This window comes from Tinamus guttatus, unplaced genomic scaffold, assembly GCF_059628265.1.
Source record: "Tinamus guttatus ecotype Peru unplaced genomic scaffold, ASM5962826v1 Tinamus_guttatus_pri_ptg000503l, whole genome shotgun sequence".
NCBI classification, from domain to species: domain Eukaryota; kingdom Metazoa; phylum Chordata; class Aves; order Tinamiformes; family Tinamidae; genus Tinamus; species Tinamus guttatus.
Genome location: NW_028289037.1, coordinates 2,115,909 through 2,142,353, shown reverse-complemented (window position 1 = coordinate 2,142,353; position 26,445 = coordinate 2,115,909). Strand labels below are relative to the sequence as shown.

Genomic DNA, 26,445 nt, shown 5'->3' with positions numbered 1-26,445 from the left:
CCCAGGCTTTCTACTTGAAACCATCAAGATGTATTAGTACACAAAAATAAAACAAAATAATTTCAGTCTTTAGTTCAGGTAGATTGAAAATGACAGTTCTTAACACATGCTGATATAATTCTCGAGGTCACGCTGAATCTAGTCAAGTCTGAAATCAACAACTGATATATATATATATACACACACATTATATATATGTAACTTTTTTTTGAATGATGAGTGGAGTTTCTCAACCTAATGTTATTAGGCATGTATGATGTATGAAATAGGGGGGAGGTAGGACTTCGTGACATTAATTCCATCTTGTTTACTTTATGCAACTCCCTTCAAAAACTTGATGAAGTTTCTCTGTAAATATAGACTTGTTTCCACTACTCACTTTCTGAAATTGTTTTACGAGTCTTATAATTTAAGAAAAAAATCTCCTATCCTAATTGCATCAGAGTATTACTACTCTTGATTTCCAATTTGAAACAGATTGCTTGGCTGGCTGGTGAGATTTGTTGTATGTTAATACACGCATTGTCGATCATGCACTTTTATTGACTGCTGGAAAAGCTCAGTTACCAAAACCACTGCCTCCCCTAAAAAGCATTCCCAAAAGAAAACAATAAAATATAAGGAACTACCATGCAGAAAAAGTCAACATAAGTCTTTTGAAGATGCCAGTAGATAAGATGACGCACTCAAAAGACTTGCAAGTTTTGATACTGATCTACCAGGCTTATCATTGTAAAGAGTTTACCTAAAACTTTTACCATTTTAAAAAACAAAGACTGTTTACTCTTCCTCTAGAAAGCAAATCAAAATTATTTTACTACGTATAGCTATGAAAATGCTATGCAAACCAATAATTCATGTCTGTAAGGTGACTGTTGTAGGAATTGCTGTTTTATATAAGCTTACAAACGTGGAAACATTCAGCCACTTGTTCAAAAGCGCTTAACAAATCACGCTGGAGCCAAGAACATAATAAAGGCACTTCTGATATATGGCCACCTGGCTTTATTCCTTCCAGCTCCACGTATGCAGCTAGCAGGCATCCAGAAAGGAAACAACCCTGCACTCAGGAAAGGAAAGGCCCCAAACGTGCTAAATGCTAATTTGCTGTTCAGTTGATCATAGGAGTTAAATGGCTTTTGTTTCAAGGAGGTCCCTGTTATTCTGGGAGTCTGAGGGGAGCTCTGCTGCTCAAGGCCTGACCTTCTGGATTCCAGTGTTACAGATGACGGTTGCTTTAGGGAATCGCAGTTTCTGGCTGTTTGACAAAAGAGCAACGTGGGGAAGAGGGGGATTCCTGTTTGTTTTCTAGCCTGGGGGGTATGCAACACAGCTAAGTATTTAGCAAGGTAGAAGGGGCTCCCTCTCCTCCTCGCAGGAAGGACTTCATTTGACTTGAATGCAACCTGAGAACCCCAGTCATTCCTTGCACCTAAATCTACCATTTCATCTCCTAAAAAGGGATAGGCAAACATCTACTGAAAGGTCAACAGTTTGATAGATGGTCTTGCCAACTGAAGTCTGTTCAGAGCTGCTCTTCTTAGCTGAACTGAGGAAGCTCCTGCTCCGGAAGCTATTGGGAGAGAGGGGGTTAGTGGTGCCGCTGGACCCTCATTTGGGAGTTTTGCTTATAATATAAAGCTTGTGATAAACTTCCCCAACTCCAAGACCATGATATAATGAGATAATAATGGCAAATTTCCTAAACTTAAAAAGTTTTATTAAAAGAAATGGCTGCTAGCTGTAAGTAGTGAGCTAGCTATGATCCCATACAGAAGCTGAGCGGAGGAGCTGCAGAGCAGGCGAGCAACGAAAGCAGCGTCCTGCTCAGCTGCTGGGATTCGCTTCCTACTAAAAATACCACTTTTTCCTCTTTCGGATCACCTTATAGCAAATAGCCTCAAAACATTATCCTGCAAGTGTCCAAGGAAAGAGCGGTCTGAGCGTTGTCCGTTCTCCTAGGCCGCCTCGGGGGCACAGGGAGGGCTCCCGCGGTTCCTCCTGCCGCGCGTGGCCGCTGCAGCCCTCACAGCTCCGTGCTGCGGAACCCCTCTGCCTGCAGAGCAGGGGTTTCCTCTTGCTTTTCATTTGCTCCAGTTTTCATTTTTCCAGCTCCCAATTCTTACCGAAAGCTAGAGCGCTTGGCTATATTCAGCAGCAAAGGCAAGAATTGCTGAAGAAGATTTCTTCTAGTTTTCCTCACTTGTTCTGGTAACCTTAGAGGGTAGGTCTGTAAAGACTGTACGTCTTTAAGGTCAGGAGACAAACCAGAACAGTGAGTGTTTGTGAGCACTCCCTTCACATGATCAGCAGCTCTGCCTTTAAAAGCAATCTCGGACTCTCCGGCAGCTAATTGATCACACTGCCAGGAAAACTTCCTCCTGGCCATGGGCAAATAGGCTCAAGGTGAGCATTTTAACAAGCTTCAAACCCCTACTGCTGCTATAGGCAAATCCCCTTGCTACGGACACTGCCCAACACAAGGAATGCCTATGTAACACTATTCATTAAAAAAGAAATACAGCTCAACATGTACTGAAAATTGTAGCTCCTCTAACTTTAAAAACTTCTCTTTAAATCCTACTCTGCACAAACTTGTTACATTCCCTCTCCAAAGGAATACCTGTGGAGCCTTAACTGAGTGGGTAGCATTTGCTTATGGTGCATTGGTCTCATATTCTGAAACTCTGTCAAGAGCAGAACTGGGCCAGAAAGCCCCAAATGAAATCCAGGAAAAGTTTACATCTAGGAATTGGTTAAGCAAGATCTTCAAAGAAACTTCTTCCTTCCCCCACTCCGCATTCCAGGGAAAAGTGATCCCTTGCTTGCTGTCCTATTCCCATAGCTCAGATAATAATCAGAAGCCCCTAGAATCTTCTGTTTATTTTGTTTGACAAATTGTACTTTTAAGAACACCTGTTTACATCCTAATTGTCCCACAAGCTGGCCGAACTCCATTTACATTGCAAATTAGCCCATCGCATGGCAAAACTAACTGTAAACAGGAAAAAAATCCAAGAGAACTCAAGGCATCTCGAGTCTTCCTTTCTCCTCCCAAAGCTCTGCATTTGTTAAAAGGGTCCCACAGGGGCAGCACTAGAAATTAAACTGTTTCTGCACACAGTGTAGATACTGTCTATTGGCAATGACAGCGCAAGAACAGGCTCCCCTTACTCTAGTCCCACTCCATCTTTCAGTGACAGACTACTGTAAGGAAGGGTGAATTAAACTGGAAGACTCTAACTCCATTTTACCACCCTCTGTCTTGAGTTTCCACTCACTACTTTCTCTTTGTGAGGTTCTTCAATATTTTGTAGATCCTGATACCATTTAAATAGTCAAAATAATATCATAAATATATAGCGGGGAGCAATATGGAATGAATAACTCAGGAAAAAAATGTCAGATCAGCATTAAAAATGCCATAATCTAACCTCTGATCCAACAGTCTGTGGGGCTCAGTCTACTTATCTCCTCGTGTTAAGATCTTGGTTCTTGTAACACAAGGCAAACTTATGGCAGAAATGAGGAAAATGATTCCAAGTTTTGTATTTCAATTTTGCTCATTAATCACAACTGTCACTTCTGTGAAAATAAATATGTTCCACTGTCTGCAAATTCTCACATTTGCTTTGTTTTTTTTAGCAAGTTGCACCTTAAGTTATTCTGTTGGGCTGACTTCCCTACAAATTCACAAACCTGAGCATGGCAGAGGGAAGACCAGGCCAGCAGCTCCTTGGATCCATGTTGCCCCTGGCTTTAAGACGCCAGGGCAGAATAGAGGGGCAGAGCTGACTCCCCCAGCACATGCTTCCCTCTCAAAGCCAAGCACAGCAGCTCCAGGATGGGGGTAGCAAAGGGCAGTGTTTGCAACACAGAGTGAAGATGGGCCACTTACAAGTGCTGCCACAGCTTAACTCCTTGAATATTGTGGAGCTCATCCATGATTTCTAAACACTTTTACGAAGATGCGTAAAATAATGGCCTCGTGTTTAAGACCTTATCAAGATAGATATATTTTGCGTGGTTTCATAAAGGCATCCTTTAAACAGATATAGACAGATTTCATTCAGTGGAAGGAACCTGGTGAAGCCACGCACTTTTATAACACTGTGTGTAGCAATGTACATAGGAACTGGACACTACCAGAGAATGTCAATAACCCATCAGTGCAAAAATTGCCCAAACTGGTTTCAGTGCAAATACCAGGGCAAAGCTATGTTAAGCAAAGTCAAAGTTATGAAATGGCTTATGTTTTCATTCATGCATTCTTCAAGCATATATAGAACAGCAAGGCCCAGAGAATTTGATATCCCACATTAGTCACACTGGTTTCTATTTAAATGTCTAACTTATTTATCCAGAATACAAACTATTCAGAACATTTTCTCTGGACATTGGCTAAACAAAGCAGTGCCAAATGCTATGACACACAATCCCGCTATGAGAAGTATTAATCAACTGCATTTAGAATATCATCAAACAATTTACACTTCCTCAAACACCAGGGAATCCACAAATCTGTTAAAATTACAAAGGGCAAGATCCTTGGAGTTAATTCAAGTAGACAAGATGTTTTCTTCGTTGTTGGTTTGGAATCCAAATTAACAGAGATGAAAGAAACAGTACATAAATATACATCATAGCTGGCCAATAGCTAATAATTGCAGTCTGATGGCAAGGGTGAATACTATGTTATTTCAAAATTAGCAAAACATATACTTTTATACTCTTATACTTACTCTTACTCTTACTCTTATACTTTTATTAATGTTCCTCAGCTGCCTCTAAAAAACTCTTATTTGTTGTATCTATTTGTGCTAACCCCAAAGTCTGCCAAGAGTCCTGTAAGAAAGAAAAAATGCATATTTTACAGTGTACTAAGACAGAAGCTGCATTTACAGCTGAAGATGAAGAACCTGATTCTGAAGAAGAATCAAGGCTCAGTGCTAGCATTATTATCACCTGAATTACTGAACAAGGTTTCCTAGCTAAGTCATTCATTGTACTCTTTGTCAGAGTATTTTTTTTCCACCAAAAGCAGCCATATTTTCCTAAAAAGTCAGTCTTGAGAAACAAGCAGATGTACAATATTGCAGAGTATCAGACTCATGATTTAGTAATCATAAGTCCTGCAGCATCATAATTATGACAGAGACCTACAACACCACTGGTGATAGAGAAGTATTATCTTTAATTCAGGTAATTTTGTGGTATTACAGCAAACAGTGTATCATAATCTGTTTTAGAGTTTATGTAGCATTATGCAGTTATTTCTTAAGCGTCTAGAGATTAAAACTATTTTAGGGGATTTTTCTTCCAGTTGTGGTTGAATTGATGCTTTTAATGTATTCATCAGACTTCTTTTTGAGAATGTGTAGGAATTCCAAAGTGTGCATCACCATTGGTGATAATGAATCATTTTTCCAACAAGAAAAGTAATGGCAGAGACATTCAGTGGCAGAAAAGAGCTGCACAGGGAGAAAGAAAAATTACTTGCAAGGCTTTCTATATACTTAGCACTTTATATTCAGAAATTTGAGCTAGGAGAAAAAAGCCTTGATGATACCACATGCCAGTTTCTAAATGTCACCAAAAAACCCTCCCAGCCTTAAACACACACAGAAAAACTCCAAAAATAAAAACCAAAACCCCTCACACTCAAGAAGCCAGTAAGTATGTGACCTATAACTGCAGAATCATAAGAAGAAACCCACCCCCTAGGACAAGTAAAATAGAGATGTCCTTGAGATGGTTCAGAAACAAATTCACATTAGTCATGAGAGCTGCTACTCTTTCGAGGCTCCCTTAAAAATTTAGCCAGCGTTTCCTCCAGGGATCAAGAAAACAGAAGTTGCTTCTATTGGAGAACAGAGCGATGTGGAAGAAAAAGTGCAGGAGACCTTGCAGGACCTGTAGTATGAGAACGGTTGCCAGCCAGTCAGTCCTTTCTTTCTTTCTTTCTTTCTTAAAATTCCTCACAGCGGCTTTCCAAGCGCCGATGCCGGCCCATGGGAATGAGCTTTCCCAGCTGCCCGGCGCTCCCCAGCGCTTTGACTCATCTTCTGAACTGCAGCAGTGGCTCGTCCTTCCTGAACAACTGCTGGTACCTGTACAAATCTCCTGTAACTAGTATACAATATTCTTTCTTTGGCGATTTATCAATATTGTTATTCAGAGTAAAAGGGAATCGGCTTTTAAAATAAGCATTTATTATATTTTTACCGATCTGTAACACACATTTTAGGTATTTTTCATTTTCCTATGAAAGCTCGTTAAAATACTATTTTCAAGTTGTTTTTTAGGCTCCACCAAAATCAAGGTCAGGTTAACGTTGCTGAAAACTTGAAGAATAAAATTCTAAAGAAACAGTTAAAAGTACATCTGATATGCTGCAGTTTTTCTTTATTATAGCAAAGCTCTCCATAGAGTATCCTGGCATGTAAAGAATATTAAGATAATCTTTCCAAGACTTTCCAGACTTTCAGTAAAATGATGCACATTTTTATACTTTTATTGGTACTAAAGTAATCAGAAAAATGTAGTTTTCCAGAAGATATTCTCTAATATAGGGAGAAAATGTATTTTAAATGCAAACTTAACTTTATGAATTTATTACACGCTCCTTGCCCTGTCAAACTGCTAAAACTACTAATCTATGCAGAGAGGAATTGCGAGGTTGCCATTTGAACTCTGGATAATCCAAATGCTTAAAGTGTGTTAAATTATCCTAGTAAATACTAAAGATGCAATGACTTTTATTTGCTAAACACTTCTAAAATGCAATTCTGCCTTAAAAAGTAATTTTAAGTAACACAAAAGATTGCATATCTACTGCCTACATAGACCCACAAAAAAAAAAAAAACAATTTTGCAAACAAACTGGAATGACTTCAAATCCTTCTCGTTTTAGTCAATCCCCTAGAACAGATCTTGGGTACAGAAAACCTTAAAATAAATTTTGGGCACAGGAAAAATTTAGAGAGTGTTGGTGAGAAATTTAAAGGTATATATTGCACTTAGTATAATGGAAAATCTTTAATGATATAATCACATTGCATAATTGTTCAGAGAGAGAGAGAACCATAACACCTCCAACTTGGTATAATAAGAAATTACCTAACTATGAACAAATGGAGAGGAGCTGCAACACAAGAAGGACTACAATACTAAGAGAAAGTAGCAATAAAAACTGAAAAAGGATTCTAGATCCATATTAAAAAAAATCTAAGTCTTAAGTTCCCATTATAATAAAAATAACATTTCTGTCATACGAATTTAGACTACATAAGCTTTTAAGTTGAGTATTTCCAGATTTCAATGCAAAAAAAAAAAAAAGAATTGTACAAACCAATAATGCAGAAGCTCAAAGATCTAAAAACAGTAATTGAGTAAAAGGCAATTTTGCTTTTAGTGCTACCATAGACTTGGTGCTCTATCACACAGTGTAGAAAAATACTAAACAAGAAGACTGACTGCTACTTTGATCATGATGAAGAATTTGAAAGAGCAGATACAAACAGATATAATCCCAGTCTCACCATTAAGCTCCATGCAAGTGAGGTAGGGCCCTAATTTGTTTAACAGAAAAGATTTGCCTGTTCCCCTTCCCTGGAGCCAGCGATACTCCAGCAAACAAACAGTCTTGCCACCAATTTAAAATGTCCTTTCAGGAGAATTGCAACTCATTTCTTCCTGGCAGCTGCACGATACTGTATCATGGAATCCTGCTATAGTAGATATTTTTAGGAGAATATAATTTTTTGAGCAATCAGACTTGTACTGGAACACAAACTTGATTTTCTTATTTTCACTTCTATCCCAACCAATTCTAGCATTTCTGAACCTGATCTCTTCAGATCTGTATCAGCGTTCACGCACCCTAAGCCGCAGGGTTCCTGTCTTTGCTCCATCCTTGCGCCTCTCTAGACGCCCCTGGGCTTCGGGCATGAAGCTAACAAGTGAATTCTGGACAACTCTTTCCTCCTACATCATGAATATTGTGGTAAGAATTATAGGAGAAAAAGAGAGATGGAAGATACACAGCATAAAAAGCAACACGAACAGAATTCAACAAGTCGCGCTTGCACCGATGCCAGGAAGTGTTGCTAACCAGGCCAGATCACTCCCTTATCTTCATTTTGCTGGAGCAGATATGCTGAAAGACTAAAAAGCAAAGACAATTACTATGCTAAGCAAGCTACAAGCCAGAAGAACACTACATGAAAATGTATGCAACTTTACTCATCTGGCAGTGCACTCAAAAGCCCAACATCAGGAGTGAAGGACAAATCAATATATTACAAAATGAATACAGAAGCCTCATGAATGCTGATAATGGATTTATTCTGCAGCCTCAGTGTCATCCAAAAGCACAAAATACTCAGTTTTGTTGTGCCGATGCCCTTATACCTGATGTAAATACAAAACTTCAGATATTAACGATTAAAAGCCAGTTATCTTTTTAAGCAACTTTGAACTGTGAATGAGTTATCTGCATGCAGTCTAAATAACTGGAATGTAAGTGCTTTATATTTATTACCCTAGAAAATATTCTTTTAATAGGGTTAAAATGAGGCAAGAAAGATTATGCACCAACTTTTCAAGGTAGAGAGAGAACATACTAAGAACTGAATTTTCCATAAAACCTTACTTAAAACATACATTGAGCAGCTACACTCAGTCAATGCAGTCACTGTCCAACATGATTTGAGTTTTTCTAAGTGTATTGCTCCATGCAAAAAATATTCTAGACTTTTGGGGAAGCTGAAGTCCTCCTTCTCCAGGTCCTGCTCCTAACCTCAGCAATTGTAGAAGCTGCTAAAGTAGGAAAAAGATAATAAAAATTGCTATACTAGGTGCTTTATCTTGAACTTTTCTCTTTGTTGCCTAAAATCCAAGCAGGCGGTAAGACCAGCAATATGTCTTATTGATAAGTTTAAAATATTCTAGTGCTGAAAAAGTGAATTAGGCAAGTATTATCATAAGCTAAGTTTCTATGTGATCTCCCCGTAGAGACTCAAGTCAATAACAGGCAGAAAATATATGTACAGCAAGACAGAAACTTGATTTCCTCCACATTCCCTGTGTAGTTGAAGAACTTATCAACAGCACAGCTAGAAGCACCCAGAAGCCAGAGTTTGTAAAGCTTCAGTCTACAACCATTAACAATAACTTGTCTACTACGAGGGCTTCAGAGCCAATGGAATAAAAGTAGGATGACAGTAAAGGACCAATAAACAAATAAAAGAAACTGAAGCAAATATTGGTTGTTTCTTTCAGTTAAGAGCTGTTTCTTGCAGCCAACTGGTTCTCTATAGAAGGCACATCAGTGAATCATGCTGAAAAGGAACATTTTTAGGTATTTATCAGTCAGGTTTACTAATACCATTATAATATGAGAATAATATTTTTTCTTAAATGAAGTAATGTGGAAATAAAATAAATTTGGAAACAAAGAACTTCCAATTTATCTTGATGCATTTTAAAACATGTTTTAAAACAAGGCATGACCATGTGCTGCTATCCAATACACAGGCCTTAGGTCTCGTAGAGATGAGTTGTGGTGAATTTGGGGGCTTTAAGGCAGAAATCACTGCAGCACATAACGGTGAAAGGATCAAACCACACTGAAGGAAAAAGATATTCCTAGTTTATCAATACTAGAAGTTTGGACTGAAAAGAGGCAATTTTCATATAATTTTTCCTTTCTGTTAAAACGGACTGATTGTTGCAGGGTTATTTCCTCTCTCCTCCCTTCCCGTCACCATGGCAGTAAAACTAACCCAAAGACACTGTTACTTTCCTTAGCTGCTGTTTAACATAATTATTAATAAGCCACAGCCTTTCAGCCACCATTTTACACTAATGCATGACATTGTAAACAGCATTATAGCACCAGGCTGTCTGAGCACACAAAGCCATCAGGCGATGCACGCTCTACATTGTATTTCAGATCAATGTTAGTACTTTGACAGCCGGGCACGGCTGCTCCCAGAGGCATCGACCTGCTGGCAGGGGGACGTGAAGCAGCAGCGCCGGCTCTGAGCCGGGCTGCGTGTGCCGGGGCACGAGGCGCAGGAGACCAGGGCTGCTTCTGCGGATTAAGTTAGTCAGAAGATTCCAAATTACCCAAAGGCTAAAGAATGTGAGTGGGAAGATCTGGGCACCTAATTTGAATGATTCTGGCTACAAGTAACCACCCAGTGTAACTGAATGAGCACGCACGCATATTGGAAGCTTCTGTCTAAAGTAAAGAAGGACTCAGGCAAATTGTGCCTTCGGATACGTGTGCCTTGCTCATTATTTGAGTATTTTTGTTCCTTCACTAAAACCCAGCCCTCAAAAGGAAGAGGCTACCAACCAGGCCACTGATTTTCCTATTTTATGAACTTTTTTTTACAGGCACATATGTCATTACAGTCACTAAAAAGAGTGAAACTGTATCATGTTTGGGTGCTGTTTTTCCCTGGACATTGGTTGTGGTGTCTCCTGTCGCTCAGGCCTGGCAGCTCCCCAGGCCCCGGCGGGAGGGACGTCCCGAGGCCTTCACTGGCGCTCCTCCTTTTCGCAGGTGTTTTCCCATTAAGCTTCCCCAGTTGTTCTTGCAATGAAATGCAACAGGGGTTCAACAAAGGAACTCAGTTATAACTAACAGTAGTTCAAGTTTGCAAAGGGTTGGAGAAAAATGCCTTGTATGAGACCACTGCCTTGCTCTGTTGAGCATTGCTCTCAAGCTCAGCAAGAAGTTGGTGATGACCCCATTAATAAAGGTTTCTTAATTTCCACTCTATCTACTGATATCTATGCTATTGACATTGCTTTCCTGACATTACTGAGCATTCTTTCTTGCTAAGTACTGCAGCAAACCCGACTGCATGTCAGGTTACGCAGATAAGGACTCTAAAATGAAGGAATCCCTGCAAGATGACACTCTGGCAAGACACCACTGTGTCTTTCTTACTGACCGTAAGAAATCAGAATTTATAAAATCTTGCTTTTGAGGCCATAGCAACTTATCCTTTGTGACTGCAGTATGGTTATACTTTCCTATGGATGATCACGTTGCTTACACTTTATATATATGCATTATATATATATATATATAGTGTATATGTGTGTGTGTTATATATAATATGTAGATACACACCAACTTGTGCAGTTGTTGAGGGGAGAGAGAAGTCTGTCAGTCCATAAGTTTTGGAGGTCTTTCTAGTATGATAGTTTGATATCTGGTATGACATATCTAGCATAATAATTTGACCAATTATCAAACAGATAGTATAATAAACCCTGCAATGCAATTAAGCTGTATAAAGTAAACATGCTGTTGCAACGAGAGAGATGATGCTTCAGCCAACTGATCTATTTACCTTCTTTCTCAGTAAGGACACAGCCATATACTTTGATCTTCTTATCATATGGCAGCCCTACTTTATACAGGCTCGATCTGCAGCTGCAGAGTAAATGCAGGTCGCCCGGAGAGCTGCACATGCAGCCTAGGGAGGGGGCTTGGAAAATACTGTCCATTGCAGCTGCCAACACTGAAACCTGCTCATCTTGCCTTTAGGGTAACATTAAAGCAAGCATACCTTGGCTTTCTTTAGCACAATAGTTAAGTAAAACATTGGATTTATTTTTTTTTCTGATGGTACCAGCAGTCAGAAAAGCACAGGCTTGATGACCTGCTGCAGACAGTCTTATTCCAGTCCCTCCTAAGAGTGGATAATTTCATTAAGTGATTATTGCTTACATGCCCAATTAGGCAGAAGGAAAATGTGGACCCATTCTTTATGGGATTTATAGGTGAAAAAGGTACTTGGAGCTAATATGACATATGACAGGCAATTAATCTAACCAGGCCATAACTAAATCCTAGCTTGTGATAGCTTTTTTTTTTCTCTTTAAACCATCTAAGCAGTAGCATTTTCCATAAACACTAGATTTTGTTAAAGCGGAGCAAACTAATCGTTCTCCAATAATTTTGAAATATCAGTCACCTTCTGTAAAGCAGGTGTATGGAATTTGTTGTGATGCTGTATGTTTAGCTCAGAACATGCTCCTCAAGCTATTAAATACAGAAGCTCCTGAATAATAAACATAAAAGACATGATCAGTAATATCTCCTTTTCCAATAACTTTTAAAAATATCTTAGACAGTCAAGCACAGTAAGAATTGGGCAATAATAGCCTGGAAGAACTAGTTAATATTTTTTAAAATTGAAAAAAAAAATAGAGAAGAAAGATAACCTTGGCACTGTTCATGTAATTATATCAGATGACCTGCTCAAAAGGATATCTTAAAGTCTACCAGCTTCAGTGTGTTAACTCCTCTGAAAGAGTAAAAAGTACATTACGAAATTCATTTTTTTCCCCACTTTTAAGCTTTACAAACACAGACTCCATTACCTTTTCCTTGATGAGACATAGAAATGTCTCATTATATTTCCCTCTTCCTGACTGAATGACCTGGACCCAAAATCTGATGCCTAAGAAACTTTTTTACATCTATTTAGAATAATGAAATAGCAGATCTCTAAAAGGGATTAATTTAATGAGAATATGATCTATATACTCTTATATAAAAAATATGTTTCATTGAATAAAACATTATTTATTTGGGCAGTGGCCCAAGATGGTGCACACTAGTATCTATGTGCAGAAAATTAGACATTTTACATTTACTTCATGAAGCATGGGCCTTCTATTTGCTACATTCTCAGCCTGTAGTATCAAATGAGCCAGCAGAAGTTCACAAAACCTATGGCAGAACCATTGCAATTCAAGAAGAAAGCCATGTCCTATGACAATAAGTATCACTGTAAGGTATATAATTAAGAGTGACTATAACAACAACATATAAATTAGATAATTATGGATTAAGCAATCCCTTGGGCAATTCTATCTCGCCCTAGAAAACATATAACAAGCTCCTGGGATAAAAGGCAGTAGTGATTAAGTATTTGAGGGAGAAAGAGGACTATGAAGAAAGAAAACAAAACAAAACAAAAACCAGAACAAACTGTAAGAGTGAAATATTAATTCACAGCCTCCTTATGGGTCTCATTTTTTGTATTTTTGTTGTTGCTATTGTTTTTTAAATAAACTGTCTGGTATTGCAATTTCTTCCCAAATCTGTTGCTAAGGGGTGCATGTCAGATTATCAAGAAGGGCCAAACCAAAAGAAACACAAACTGCTTCATAAAGTGACAACCGGGAGATACAAAACACTGCAGTTATTATCACAAATGTAATTTTGTTGTTTCTCGCATCAATTTAATAATCCCAGGTGTCCTGAACACCAGACATACAGTAATCTCTATAAATCCTAATTCAGAGCCCTACCATCTGTCAGAAATATATATATTTTTTATGTCTCCTAATATATATTCTACACAATTGCTCTCACAGTAGGAAAAAATACACGGATGCACTAATTTGCTTCACCAATTCATTGTCAAAACATAAATAAATAAATAAATAAAACTAAGCAACTTAGCATCAACATACTACTGGTTTGCCAGCCCTTTTTCAGCTCATCAAAATTAACCTTCCGTTCTGCTAGTTTCTATAATCTTAAATTCCCAGTGAAATTAGATAAAGATTGAATTATCTGGAAATTGCACTATAAAAATGGAAAACCCCAAAGCATGAGAAAATAAAACCATAATATCTCTTCCTACTATAATGGCGTTACAGTTAAAATTAGAAGCCTTGTGTTTCATAGCCACAAAGAGACTAATTTAAGTTCTCGGTCCTGCAGAGCACTAAGCATTTTGGCCCTGGTCCAGAAAAGCACTTAAACGTGTGTGTAGCTTCTCGTTCATCCGCCTGAAGCGACTTCAGTGGGATCCCACAGGCTTGATGAGACCCACAGCGGTCAATATCCTCCCGGGCAGCACGGCCGGCACGCGGGAATCTCTCTTGGACTGCCTTATCCCAGGGTACGATCCGCCCGGAGCGGCTGCTCTGCTCCCTGGAGAGGCGGCCGGACTCCTCTGAGAAGCAGCTTCCTTTTCCACTCTGCAGAAGAAGCCCGAACATGTCGACTAAAGTTGGCTTTTCAGAACCACCGGCTTCCAAACGACTTCCTAAATATCTGAGCTTCCTTCAGCAGCATCACATACAACGTCAGAACTTACTCAAATAATGAGGGCTGTGGGCATTGCAGCTGTTACGAGAAAAGCTGTTAAACGTTGCTAGTTACAGCAAGATGATTTGGTTTGAAACTTTTATTTGTGTATTAGCTTCTATATATTAAGCGAGATTATACAGAAATGTGCACTTCAGAGCTTAAAAATTACACTCAAACCAAACCCAAGAGCACCTAAGTAAATGGTAAACTCCGAAGAGGACTAACATTACTAAAAAATTTTCAGAAAATACGTTCTTCAAAAAACCAAAACCAAATCAACCTCATTTCCTTTCTGACTAAGGAAGAGACCCATGAACAAAGCATTAGCAGTTTCATTCTTTAAATCACATTCCAAAAAATCCCTTGCCACATCCCTCAAAGTCTACATCTGTTAAGTTGTGAAATAGGTCACCTTAAAAAGGAAAGCGGTTTTGGGGGCAAGTGACAAGATATAACTAACCACTTTTCTGTTCAACTGTGCAGGACAAATAGCTAACATTACTTGTAGTCTAACAAAAATATTTTCCCATTCTCTAGTATGTTTATAAAGTATTCTCATATTAATGGTAATAAGTCTATTATGTCAAATACTGTTCTATGTAACATACCGCTTTTCTGGTTTTACTAAATTATTTTTTCTCCCCTAAATTTATAAAATCAGATATACTCACCACTGAAATCATTTCATTTCTATGTTCCTCAGTCGCTCTATTTAATCTGAGAACCCTTTCTGAGTAAATGTCAAGTCTGAACAGCAAAATCCAGACACTGGAATTTTTAACTTAGATACTACCAAATGCTGTATCTGCAGTATCTTAATTTAGCTGATATTGTCACAAATGGCTTCATATAAGTACTTTTGTGATATCTAAGTCTTTCAATATAAGGATAAACCTTTATTGTCACGTCTACTGTTTCATTTTTGAAAACTTTGCCTCTCTTCTTATTTATAAAACACTTAAAATCTGTAAGGTTACACGAGTTCCTATTTTACTGAAACTTCACAGAATTGAACTCTGATATCAAAATAGTTGAGAGCTCACAATACGTAGAGACAACAGTGTGCCAAGGGGAACGTTATCTCTGGAAAACGTTTGCCACAACAGGAGGTCACCACAACATCAAACTGCACGACTTCAGAACCTTGCAAAGACCCTGCTCTGATTTGCATGGATCCAAAAGTCCAATTACAGTTTTGCTATTAACTGTAAACAATTCATAGCTCCACATTATCATAAAGCAAACCATTCATTAGCTATGATGAATTAAAGATTTCTGCATCAGACATAGTTTTTGTTTTAAAATTAAAAAAAGAAAGCTCAAATAGCACCTCCCCACACGTCAACCTTTCTTAAGTAAGAAACATTACCACACACACCCCTCATATACCACAGGACTTTGCAAGAATAGATATTAAAACAAACATAATAAAGAGAGAGAGGGTGTGGGTGGATTGCAAGGACAGATTTGAGAAGGAGTGGGAAGATAAAAAAGGTTAAGCAGGAAAACCCCCAAAATACACCCTCCTCCACCAAGCACACAAAGATCCAAGCAGAATGCTTCACAGTTATTTTGCAGGTATCTAAAACCAAATGGCACTGGAGAGCAGGCTCATACACACTGCAAAAGCATTTTCACAGGCGGCAGAGAGGACAGTATGTGTACACCATATGCAGAAATATTCTGGAAAGCCCCTTTTGGTGTGTACGGATTAAATATTAAATAAACCAGATGAAGACAAAGGAATCCAGATACTGAAACAGAAACAAAAGCATACACACAATAAAGACGTTCTATTATACTCACATATTTACAACATGTTATTTATAATAATAGCTGTGGGAAATAAATTACTTATGTAAAGGTTTGACATTTTCCATCACTGTTCACCACACTAGTGCTTGTATGCAATTCATTAACATTCTGGCTATAGTTTCATGCTTCCCCATCTTTTAAGTATAAAAATAAGATACTCAGTAACACTACATACAGCCCAGCTTCGAGACAGTTTTATTTTCAAAACATACACTGGTGGCCTTAATAGTATTGCCAAGTAGTTACTAGCAATGTTTCTTTCATGATGGATGATGGGAAGGCTGAGTAGGCACCTAGTCTGTGGCAGATGTGAATTTGCTGAAAGCTTCTCCTGCAGAACATTCATGCTTCTCAGACCAGCTGCTGGGAATTTCCATCTTGCACACACAAAGAAAGTTTCCTACCTGTGCAGGTTTATTGGGCATTGGTCTGGTCTCTGGAAACAATGTTTTATCCTTTGACTCTCTACTTTGATCATCAACCGTGTCACCTAGGAAAAAAAAAAAAAGCTTTGAAATCACAGAAATATTTTATAGTTTAAAAGGAATAGGAAAATAGCCTGAGTCTTCATAAAATCTGTTCTCCATGAAAGGGAAAATACTATTGTTACATTTATATTTCACAGTTTTGAACACAAGGAAGCAGACAAGACAAGCGGTCTGCAACAGCAGAAAGTAAATCTATCTCAGTTAAGGCAGGCCCCTATTTTTGCAGTGTTAGGATTGTTGCATTCTAATAATGGCAAAGTGTGAGAGAGAGGAGAAGCAGCAGCACGAGTGCCTGGTGTGGAGGCTACTCCCGGTGCACGCAGCGGTCATGTCCCGGCCCCAAGCCTGCTCCACGCTCCAAGCTTGGAGCAAAGGCACCATGGCCCTGTCCCTGCTCATAGCACACCTCCACACAGAGAAATACGTAGCTGTGCAAGAAGTCTGAAGGAGAGGGGAAGCATCCTCAAAGAAATTCCCTGGTTTTGATCATGCAATGGCAATGCCTGCTCCTTAGATGCCTCTACCCGGGACCTCACTGCTGAGACTTAATTTTGGGAGCTCATCTCAAAAGTTGCAACTGGTACCAATCAGAGAAGGGCAGACTGCAGTAAGACACAGTATTGCACAGACACAGTATTGCACAGACACAGTGTTGCATCTGATTTTAGAGACTGAAAGTACCTTAACGATTCTATCAAAAAACAGCACAAATGTAGTATTTACTTCTCAGATACTTTAAAACAAATATCCACTTAGTGTGTCTTCTCTAATGTTATCTGCGGGAGGTTGTGCAAGAGACTGTAAAGATTCAATGGATTATCTCATGCTGTTTGTGCTACTCGACAAGTAGTCTGTAAGAGATGATATCTCAGAAAGACGAAAAAGATTTAATCGCATAATGGTGGTTTTATTTTGATTTGAACTGATGCTCCTTCTTGAAATGGATTATTTCATAAGTCTGTTTCCTTAAAAAACACAGCAGCGTTTCTACATGCAAAGTTCCAGTTTGTGTAGTTCAGCTCATCAGCAAGTCTGTGTTTCTGACTTTCTTGCTGCGTTTTCTCCCTGAGCGAAGCATCTTTCTAGAAGGATGAGTGTGTCAGGCCTGCTTGATACTGTGCACTATGTGGCAAAGTTCTTTATGAAAATAAACAGCAATATTTAGTCAGCAGATACGCCTTTTATATACTCTAGTATTCCTAATAGTGTGTTGGTATTCCTAATAGTAACTTAGCTTTGTTATAGGTCATTAGTGTCTATTAATGCCATTAACGCCTAAACCTATTGAGATCTTTTTTGACACTGAAAAATGCTTCTCAGCAAACCATTAATTCTCTACATAAATTATTCCAAAGTACTCATATTCACATCACTTCTTTAAAAAAATGTGAGTGATGGGAAGAGAGCAAAGAGGATGGAAAGTCATTGAATCCTCCATTCCTCCCCACAATACTGTAAACAACAGAGTTTTCCAGAGACCTGGAGATAATGATATAGAAGATAAGATCAGTACCGACCATGAAAATAGATTATGTTAAACCACTAGTTCACCTTTGTAATGAAGTAAGAAGATCTGCAAATAAAAGTTATTAGAAGTCTTGAAACAACTCACAAGGATAGATTGTGAGAATTCTGGCGGGCATGAAAACAGCAGATGTATGAAGAAGCTGTAATAAAATCTTTATTTTGGGGGTACACGCTTACTGTGGATGAGAAGGAATGCAAAAGAGTTTAAATTGTAACAAATTTAGGCTAGGTGAGGAACAGCTTATCCAGAAGTAACACTGATTCCAGTTAAGCATTTACACCAACTATGCAAGGGAGGAGCGGAGTCCCCATCTCCAGCTCATTTTAGAGGTGGCCTCAAGAAACATCCGTCATGAAAGGCTTAGGCAATCCTGTCAAGACAAGCAGGGGGGATGGTCTCCCCCCGAGCCCTGTGTTGTCTGAAAGGTGCAGGAGGAACAACTCCCCGGGACAGCCCTCCCCGAGACCAGCATTTGCCAAGGGACCTTACGGTGGCTGCAAGGAGATTCGTGAAGACACGAGCAGAAAGCAGCGAGTTGGGCAAGGGCTAAGCAAGTGTCCGAGGGAGGAGGTGGGGGGCCAGCATGTGGACAGCTAATTGAAATCAGTGGCATGACTCATACTGGGCAGAATTTGGCGTATGCATAAACATACAGAAGGAGCTACACTGGAGATTTAAGGAATATTAACACATACGAACCAATTTTTTTTTTTTGTATTTTCTTTATGTACCCCTCCTGAGCAAACACTTGGAAATTTTTCTACGCATTTAACAAAAGACCTAATTCATATGTCCAGAATATACCCTTTTTTCCTATGATTAGTTTTTCTTAAGATGAAAAGAAGTCTTTGCTTGAAATCAGGACCAAAAAAAAGGTCAAAAATGTAAAAACATTCACAGGAAAAGAATAATAAGAACAGCTCATTTGGAGAGAAATGAAACATTTTTCAACTTAGAACTTTGACATCCAACTCCCAAATGTTGTAAGTTCTTAAGGAAACCAAAACCTAGTAATATCTACAGTGTTTCACAATTCTAATTGATTTTGCAAGCTTAGTTTTTCATGTGGATCTCTTCTTTGTTAATAAAAAAATATTTAAAAAGGCAAATGGAAAAAAAACCCTCCACATGCCAAAAAATCAGTTTTATGAATCTTTTCTAAGAGACTAACTATTGGAGTTAGTCAAGGTAAAGCACCTACAGCCAAGTGCCCACTTCTCTGAGACATCCGTTAGGACAGCTCACAAGAAAGAAGCATTTTCTGTGCACTTCTTTGGTTCCCATCTCAAATATCCAATCTGGATATCCAATATCCAAATTAACCTTCCTTATTTCTAGAAATCCACGGAATCAATCTTTTCCCATCATCTCCCCAATCCCGGCCTGTCCCAGCAGCTCCAGCCTTGCTGAATGTGCCGTAACCGGCCCATCTTGTTTGACGCCTCCAACCTTTCTGCTCAGCTGGCCTTGGCTTCCCGCTGATCACAGCTTTAACCTCTTGCTTCCACAGCAAGTCATAGTTTCTCGCCCCAATTCAGCCTCAGCCCCTCAGGCTCTTCTGGCCGATCTGGCATTTCCTCTTCTCCACAGGGAACCCTCAACCTCCTCTTCCAGTCTCCTCGGCCCTTCGAAGGCCCCTTCGAAGGGACCCATTGCACAGAGCGCAGGGCTCAGGGAGCAGGAACCACGTGGGCCTCTGGAGCACCTTCTGCGCTCTGATTCATAGCTCAGTTTTTGTAACAGAATTTTTTCAACTGAAGTCCCTGTGGAAATATACTACAAAAAAAAATGACAGCCTTTTCTTGAACATGGGCCTTGTTCAAATATTTCTGCCTTGTTCTCAGAAAAATCTGATCTCTTTTGATCCCCCCCCAACAAAAACGCAATCCTATGCAATCCTAACGCAGATAAGTATATAATGGTAATTTTGCCAAACAAGATAACTGAAATCTGGCTCTGAAAAAACATGAACTCATGACCTTTGCAGGCAGCACCCCCTCTACACCCCCGACAAGAGCCTTTCATAAGAACTCAACTGCAAATAAGCCAAAAGGGACCACTGCAATAATCTGCTCTAACTTCCTGTATAAATAGAGGCTATAACATTTCCTGAATTAATTTGTTTGAACTAGAGCAAGTTTAAAGCTCTATTTTAATTAAGAGATAACAGGCAAAATGATCCATTTTACAAGACAATGAGATTGTGGCTTGGTTTAAGAGCATTATGCCAAGTTTTAGTCATGAAGCTCCTATTAAAAATATGGGAGTCGTATCTAAAATATAGTATGCTATTTAGAGAATACAGGAATTAGAAAGGGATACATGAGACAAATTCTATGCAATGTGGTTTAAGCATTAGCAGCATAACCTGTGGCATGCAGCATATCACCAAGGGAAATTTTTCAGGGAAAAAAAAAACCCAACACACATATTACTGTAAAATATTCCTTTACTTATTAATGGAAATATATTCCCAAATTTGAGAAGAGAGCAGTAGACATACATATTTATCCAATTTTCTGCTGTACCCGCATTTCAAATCCTCAATTTTGGGATGCTGATTTCAAATCATATTAAGCCCCTCCCAGGTCCAAATGAGTGATGTTAAATTCAAAGGTCAAATCTACACTTTTCTTTTGACTGAACCAGCGCTGGATTTGCACCAACATTCTCTGAGTTCCACTGGCACCTTCTTTTTCCAAGAACTCAAGTTCCTGCTCAGGAAAAAATATTTGTTCCGGTCTTCAAGATGTACTTTCCTCCTTATATCTCAGAGAAGAGGTTTTTGTCTTCTTCAAGAATCAGCATGTAGCTGCCTATCTAGATCTCAGCAAACTCTTGCATAGAAAAGTTCAACCACAAGTTTGGCTTCTACTCAACAAGGAAGTGGGATTTCTATTTATATTCTTTCCTCTTCCAACATTTTGTTATCCTCAAGCTTATAGTCTCTTGTTCAACAGATAACATTTCAGTACCTTGCACAAGTACCTTGCTTTGAAAAGTCTATCTTACTCTAAGCTGAAAGAAAAAATACTGTAAATATATTTTGAGTCTTTTATAATTTAAGAACTGTCACTTCTCCTAGTCCATGCAAATATCCTGTGAGTAAGTAAAGCATGGACCGCACAGCTAGCAGTAACTAACTACCAAAAATACAAATTTCCAAATGTCACCAAAACTTTAAAAGAAGGACAGTCATTTTCCATTAGGCTTTAGGTAACTGCCTAACTTTGTTGCCCATCAATACCTTTTGCAACCTACTGTTGTGGTAGTAATACCTTTAATACTACACCCCACACAGAGATGGTTTGAACAAATTTTCTTCTTAGAAACAAAGAGTTTTAAGAGGATTTGTAGGATCTGAAACAAGACAAGCTGGCTCTATGGAAACTTAAAGGTGTTACTGCCTTTTTTTTGCCCCTCTTCTCTCTTACCCATAAATCTTCCCTTCTCTTCCTGTGATGAGGAAGGAAGATAGGCCAGACACAGCAATATTAGGTCATCCTGCTCCAAAAAGAAACTAACAGAACTTCAAACTGCAGTCCATTAATAGTAGCAATGCTTTCATTCTAGAGAGATATTAAAGAAATACTATAGTTTCCTCTCCCCCCTGAATATCTCTGCATAGGATTCCCTACAATCTCACTTTTCTGAATCCTGCTCTTCTCTGACTCATTTCAGAGCTTTCAGCAAGGAGGAAATGTGTTTCTGCTCAGTCCCCTCAACCCTGCTGGCTTCACTAACTGCCAGGGTCTCACAGCTTCCATTTGCTTCCAGGCCCACTAGAAACCTATTATTAAGAAAGCCTTTCCCTTTCTGCCTTTTCTGCCTTCTTCTTGCCTTCTTTCTTAGCACACCACTTACTGATTCACCTGAATCATTTAAGTCACTGGCCAGAGGCTGTCTCTTCCATGGGAGAGATAGGACCTTGACAGATGGTTCTTCTCTCTTCTTAAAGTGTGACTACCATTTCTATAGCATTAGTACTGCACTAGCTGCACATTAATCCTCATCAGCTTGTATGTGCATGTGGCCAAGGCATAATAGCCTTATAAGAATATGTACAGTTGGCAAAACAATGAAGTCATCCTAATTTCAGGTCACCCCATCCCGGTTTCATATTAAAGCTTTTCATATCAACAGCAGTTTCATTTCAACAAGCTAATAATACCTCCTAAAAATCCAATATATCAGCAAAAAGGTTCCCCACAGCTGCAACTTCCAGCAAAACAAGGATTTAAGAGTTTATGCTGCATAAGGGTGAATAACAAGGAAGTCTTTGTCAGTCCATCCTAAGGCATAAGTCTGTGTTAGTCTAAGCAGGTCAATGGCAAGACTTTGGCAGCATTATATTAACTTTCAATAGTGTCGTTAGAGCTGGGTATAAAGAGGTCCTGCAAATGCACCCTTGGTCAAGAGTAAAATTTAACAAGCATCTTCTCTCATTATCCTAATGAATCACGAGAAAATGTGTACGAACCTCGTGGTTGCAAGTGAAAACCCTGAATGACTGACTTCCAACTTGTTGAGAAGGAGGGAGGGAACTGCAACAAGGTAAATGTTATCCTCAATGTTTCTGCATTTGCAGACACGAAGCAACACGTACACTGCCCAATCTTTTCATTTTCTTTGGCAAGTGTGACTATTTCAGAGAAATAGCAAGTCCAAGCACTGAACACACCACTGATGATTATGGGAGCGGTACTGCAAATTGCCAACGAGCATCATACTGGAAACACATCCTTCCCTCACCGACCCTAACGTGGAGTCTCCGTTTTCCTAAACAGCTCTGTGAGATGATGTGCATGCCTGTCCGAACAAGCTATCAGGACCATAGCAAAACTGCAGAGTCATTAAACTCCTTTACGCTTTGTTTTCCAGGCTAAAACTCTTGGGAAGATAGCAATTAAAAAAAATAATTACAAAAGGATTAAGACTCCTGTAGATTTTCAGCCCTTCAGATATAAATACTTTTAGGTTTGCAAAAAGCTTTTTGCTTTTGATAGTTTGTAAGCTGCAGTTTTTATTTCTATGTTTTTTATATTTCATGGACTGGAGCTCTTTTAGAACTTTCCTAGATCTTAAAATACAAGATACTTAGTATTCAAATTAAGTCCCACTTCCAACCACTTTACTGAGGCTAAATCACCCCCACTCCTTCCATTTACTTGGCTTTCTCTTCAAGAAGTCTGGCTGGCTGACTGACAATTTTAAAGGGTTAAAAGCCAAAAGATTCAGAACAAAATTTCACTTGGAAAGAATCCCTAGAGTTCACCCAGTCCAACCTCTACTTCAGTGCTGGGCTAACTTCAAAGCTGTATTATGTTCCTCGGGTCCCTGTCCAACTAAACTTTAAAAATTTTCCAAAAATTGAGATTCCATATCCTCTCTCAGCTCTCAATTAAATCTATCCCTCTCTTCAAACACAACAAAGGTTTCTTCTAGGCTCCCGGTCTCATCCAAAGAAATCTCAAGAATTCATTCATCAGTGAGCCAGTATGTCCCTTTCCCCTAAGACAAGATTTTGGTTTGCTTTGTTTTTACATCACGATGCTTCCATGTAAAGCAAAATAAAATGCTGACGATGAATCCCATTTTGTTTTGTTGGTGCAGTGCTTCCATGCAAGCACATCTCACTCGTGTCAGTCTCTCTAGGTAGCTCATCAACATATTGCTTATCTTCCTCATTGCATAGCTTTTAGCTAATCTCAGTTTTCCATTTTACTGTTTGGAATCCCAGTTCATTACCCTGGATGCTGACACACCTGTGTTATCTGTGTTAGCACTAGAGTAAGCAGGTGATAGGATTTCTTGAGCTACTCAACACATCTTCAGTGCTAAAGCAACCAGCCTACTACAGAACCAAGTAAGAGCTTATGACCAGTTCAATGATTTTGTAAGACAGAAGACATTAGTCACATAGCTGAGGTGTGTGTCCTTTGACTGAACGGTGACGTGCCTCCCAGCGCATGCCTCAGGGAGAACCTCAGAACTGTTCACTCCTCCTCCTCTGTTGACCTGGCATTGCTCTATGGACAAGCTCCAAGCATATCTATTATTCGTTAACCTTTTTCACTTAGGTTGCCCCTAAAAAAAATCTGCAAAACTGCCTGGAAGGCACCCACGAGATGCCACAGGCCAGTCTCCACATGCATGAAGTTGCCGTTCTTGACATTCCTAGAGAACCTTTAATTCTTCCTGCCGTTTACCTCATCTGTCAATAAGCCTTTCCTCTTCACAACAAAACGAATGCAAGCCTTCCAAGCCCAGCTAGCCTAAGTGAATCATACTTTACTGAGGAAGTAAGCCACCTAATCTTCTTTTTAAAGTGAAAATGTTTAAAATTAATTACTTCTTTCTTTAGATTTATTTTTTACATAGTCACTCAGTGCTAGCTTATTGTCACGGCCATCCCACCGGTTCAGCCATCTCATAGAATAACTACATTGGTTTGATGTTAAAATTGAAACAAGAAGTCCTTAAAATTCTTAGATGTTTGGAGAAGTTCAGTTTTAAATTACATCATCTCCTTCCTTTCCACCTCACCCTCAGATCTGCTTCCTGAGTACTGAAAGATGTCTACATTAGCATAACCCAACTGTGTTATAGGGATGGTCTGGTATGCAGCGAGCACAAAAGCAGCAGCTGTTTGAAAAGTTAGTTTTCTTCCACGGTCATGGCCTGTGCAGGCTCCTTATTGCTTCTCCAAGTGAGGAGGAGAAGGCAACATCAATATTATTTGTCTTCACTAGTTCTGTTGCTATTGCTTAGTTACACATTCTTTACCTTCACTGTGGAGGTGACTGTCTTAAACTTCACAATCCCTCCTCCACCTTCTTACTTTTCTTGGAAGGTAAAGACGTTCAGTCTCGAAATAATAAAACACCTCTTTAGTTCCTGATGAGCGACAAAAATAATTGCTATAGGGCAATATTGGTAAAACCAACAACTTTAAAAGTTGAAAACAATAGTATACATCTTACACAGTGCTTCTGGTGAACAACCAGCTGTTAAACAACTACATTTTAGCAATCCTTTCTCAGTAGTTCAACTAACATAAAATCTACATACGATTCCAGGCTGAAGTGTTGTTTAAAAGGTAAATATTTATTGTAACACTCGACTTTGCGTTAAGAGGTTAAGATTCCTGAGGGCTAGGAAGAAACCTTGCATCCCTGTCCCTCCTGTTGTTTCTGTAGTGTGCTGAGGTTTCTACAGGCAATCCTAGCCAGAGTGAAAACAGCAGATTAGATGTTTTGATGAGGACAGAAGGGCATTTTTCCAGCACTTAAAAAAATGTAATCTGTTCATATTGCTAAAAGTCTCTCGGTTTTATTTGGTCCAGCATGCATTAGAATGATTTGCCTATCCAAAATAGGGGTGTTGATAACCTGAGGTTTGCATATAAAGGTTGCTACATAAATGCAAATTATATTAGAAAACCAATAAAGCAAATTTAAGCTGTTTTCCCAAGGAATTAGATTTGCATGATCAGCCTCCTACCTCTGATAACACAGGAAAGACACTGTCAAATACGGTTGAAATTGGCACAAAGATAGAAGATGAGATGATTTTTGTAGGATCTGTAGATAGATCTGTGAAAAGAAATCAAAAGCCGTGCCCTTACTGACAAAAAAAAACAGATTGCTTTTTGCTTTTTTTTGGCCTGCAAGCAAGACGATCAGCAAATATTGTAATGGTTGGCCACTGGGAACAATAGGGAGGTGTGGGAAGGAGGAGCGAGAAGCAAAAACCCCTGGAAAAACAAAGGAAAATGGCTACATTTAGCATAGAGAGGTAGAAAGAGTAGAATATACCTTCTTAAGAAACCGTGCTTCACCATTTCTTCCATTCCAGGGAACACTCTGTTTTACTCTGTCTTGATAGCATTGTAGATACATTTAAACAAAAAGTATTTTTTTACATAATGAAGAGGAGGGAAGAAAGTCGCAAAAAAAAGGTCAACCAGTCAGGCCGCCTACCTGGACCACTTACATTTTTGTCCCACTAACTGCTGTGGGAGCTTTGCACTGGGATAAGCAGGTGGTTATAAACAGTCTCACTTCACTAAGCTTCATACATGAGCAGCTACAAATAACATTTATTTAAGTTATTAGGATTTTTTTTCTTTTGCTACATCTTCTGGAAACTTTGAAAACACAAGAAAGCTCAATGACTATGTTGTGAGAAAACAAAAAAATACAGAGAACAGAACACTCATTTAAAGTAACTCTTTTGCTACCTAATTGCAGCAAATCATTTCCAAAGTAACTGCCATCCCTATGCAACTCTACAACAGACTTTGGTGGAATTAACTTAAAACACAAATCTGCATACACTACGGTATATAGATATATTGATACAGAGTTTCTGTGCCTCTGTGTGACACACAGGGATTGATATACCCGGTGCAGAAATTTAAGTGAGAAGAGCTTTGCTTCCGTCAGACACACTTTGGCAAACCTGGCAATACTCTGTCT

At 39.0% G+C, this 26,445-nt stretch overlaps 1 protein-coding gene across 1 annotated transcript in view; it reads right to left on the bottom strand.

Moving 5' to 3' along the window:
• The window catches only part of UMAD1 (UBAP1-MVB12-associated (UMA) domain containing 1), a 70,272-nt gene that overhangs the window by 308 nt on the left and 43,519 nt on the right, over nt 1–26,445 (bottom strand). Inside the window, exon 3 of the mRNA XM_088533487.1 lies at nt 16,354–16,439. Coding sequence (XP_088389613.1) covers nt 16,354–16,439 — 86 coding nt within the window. The remainder of the gene's footprint in view (nt 1–16,353; nt 16,440–26,445) is intronic.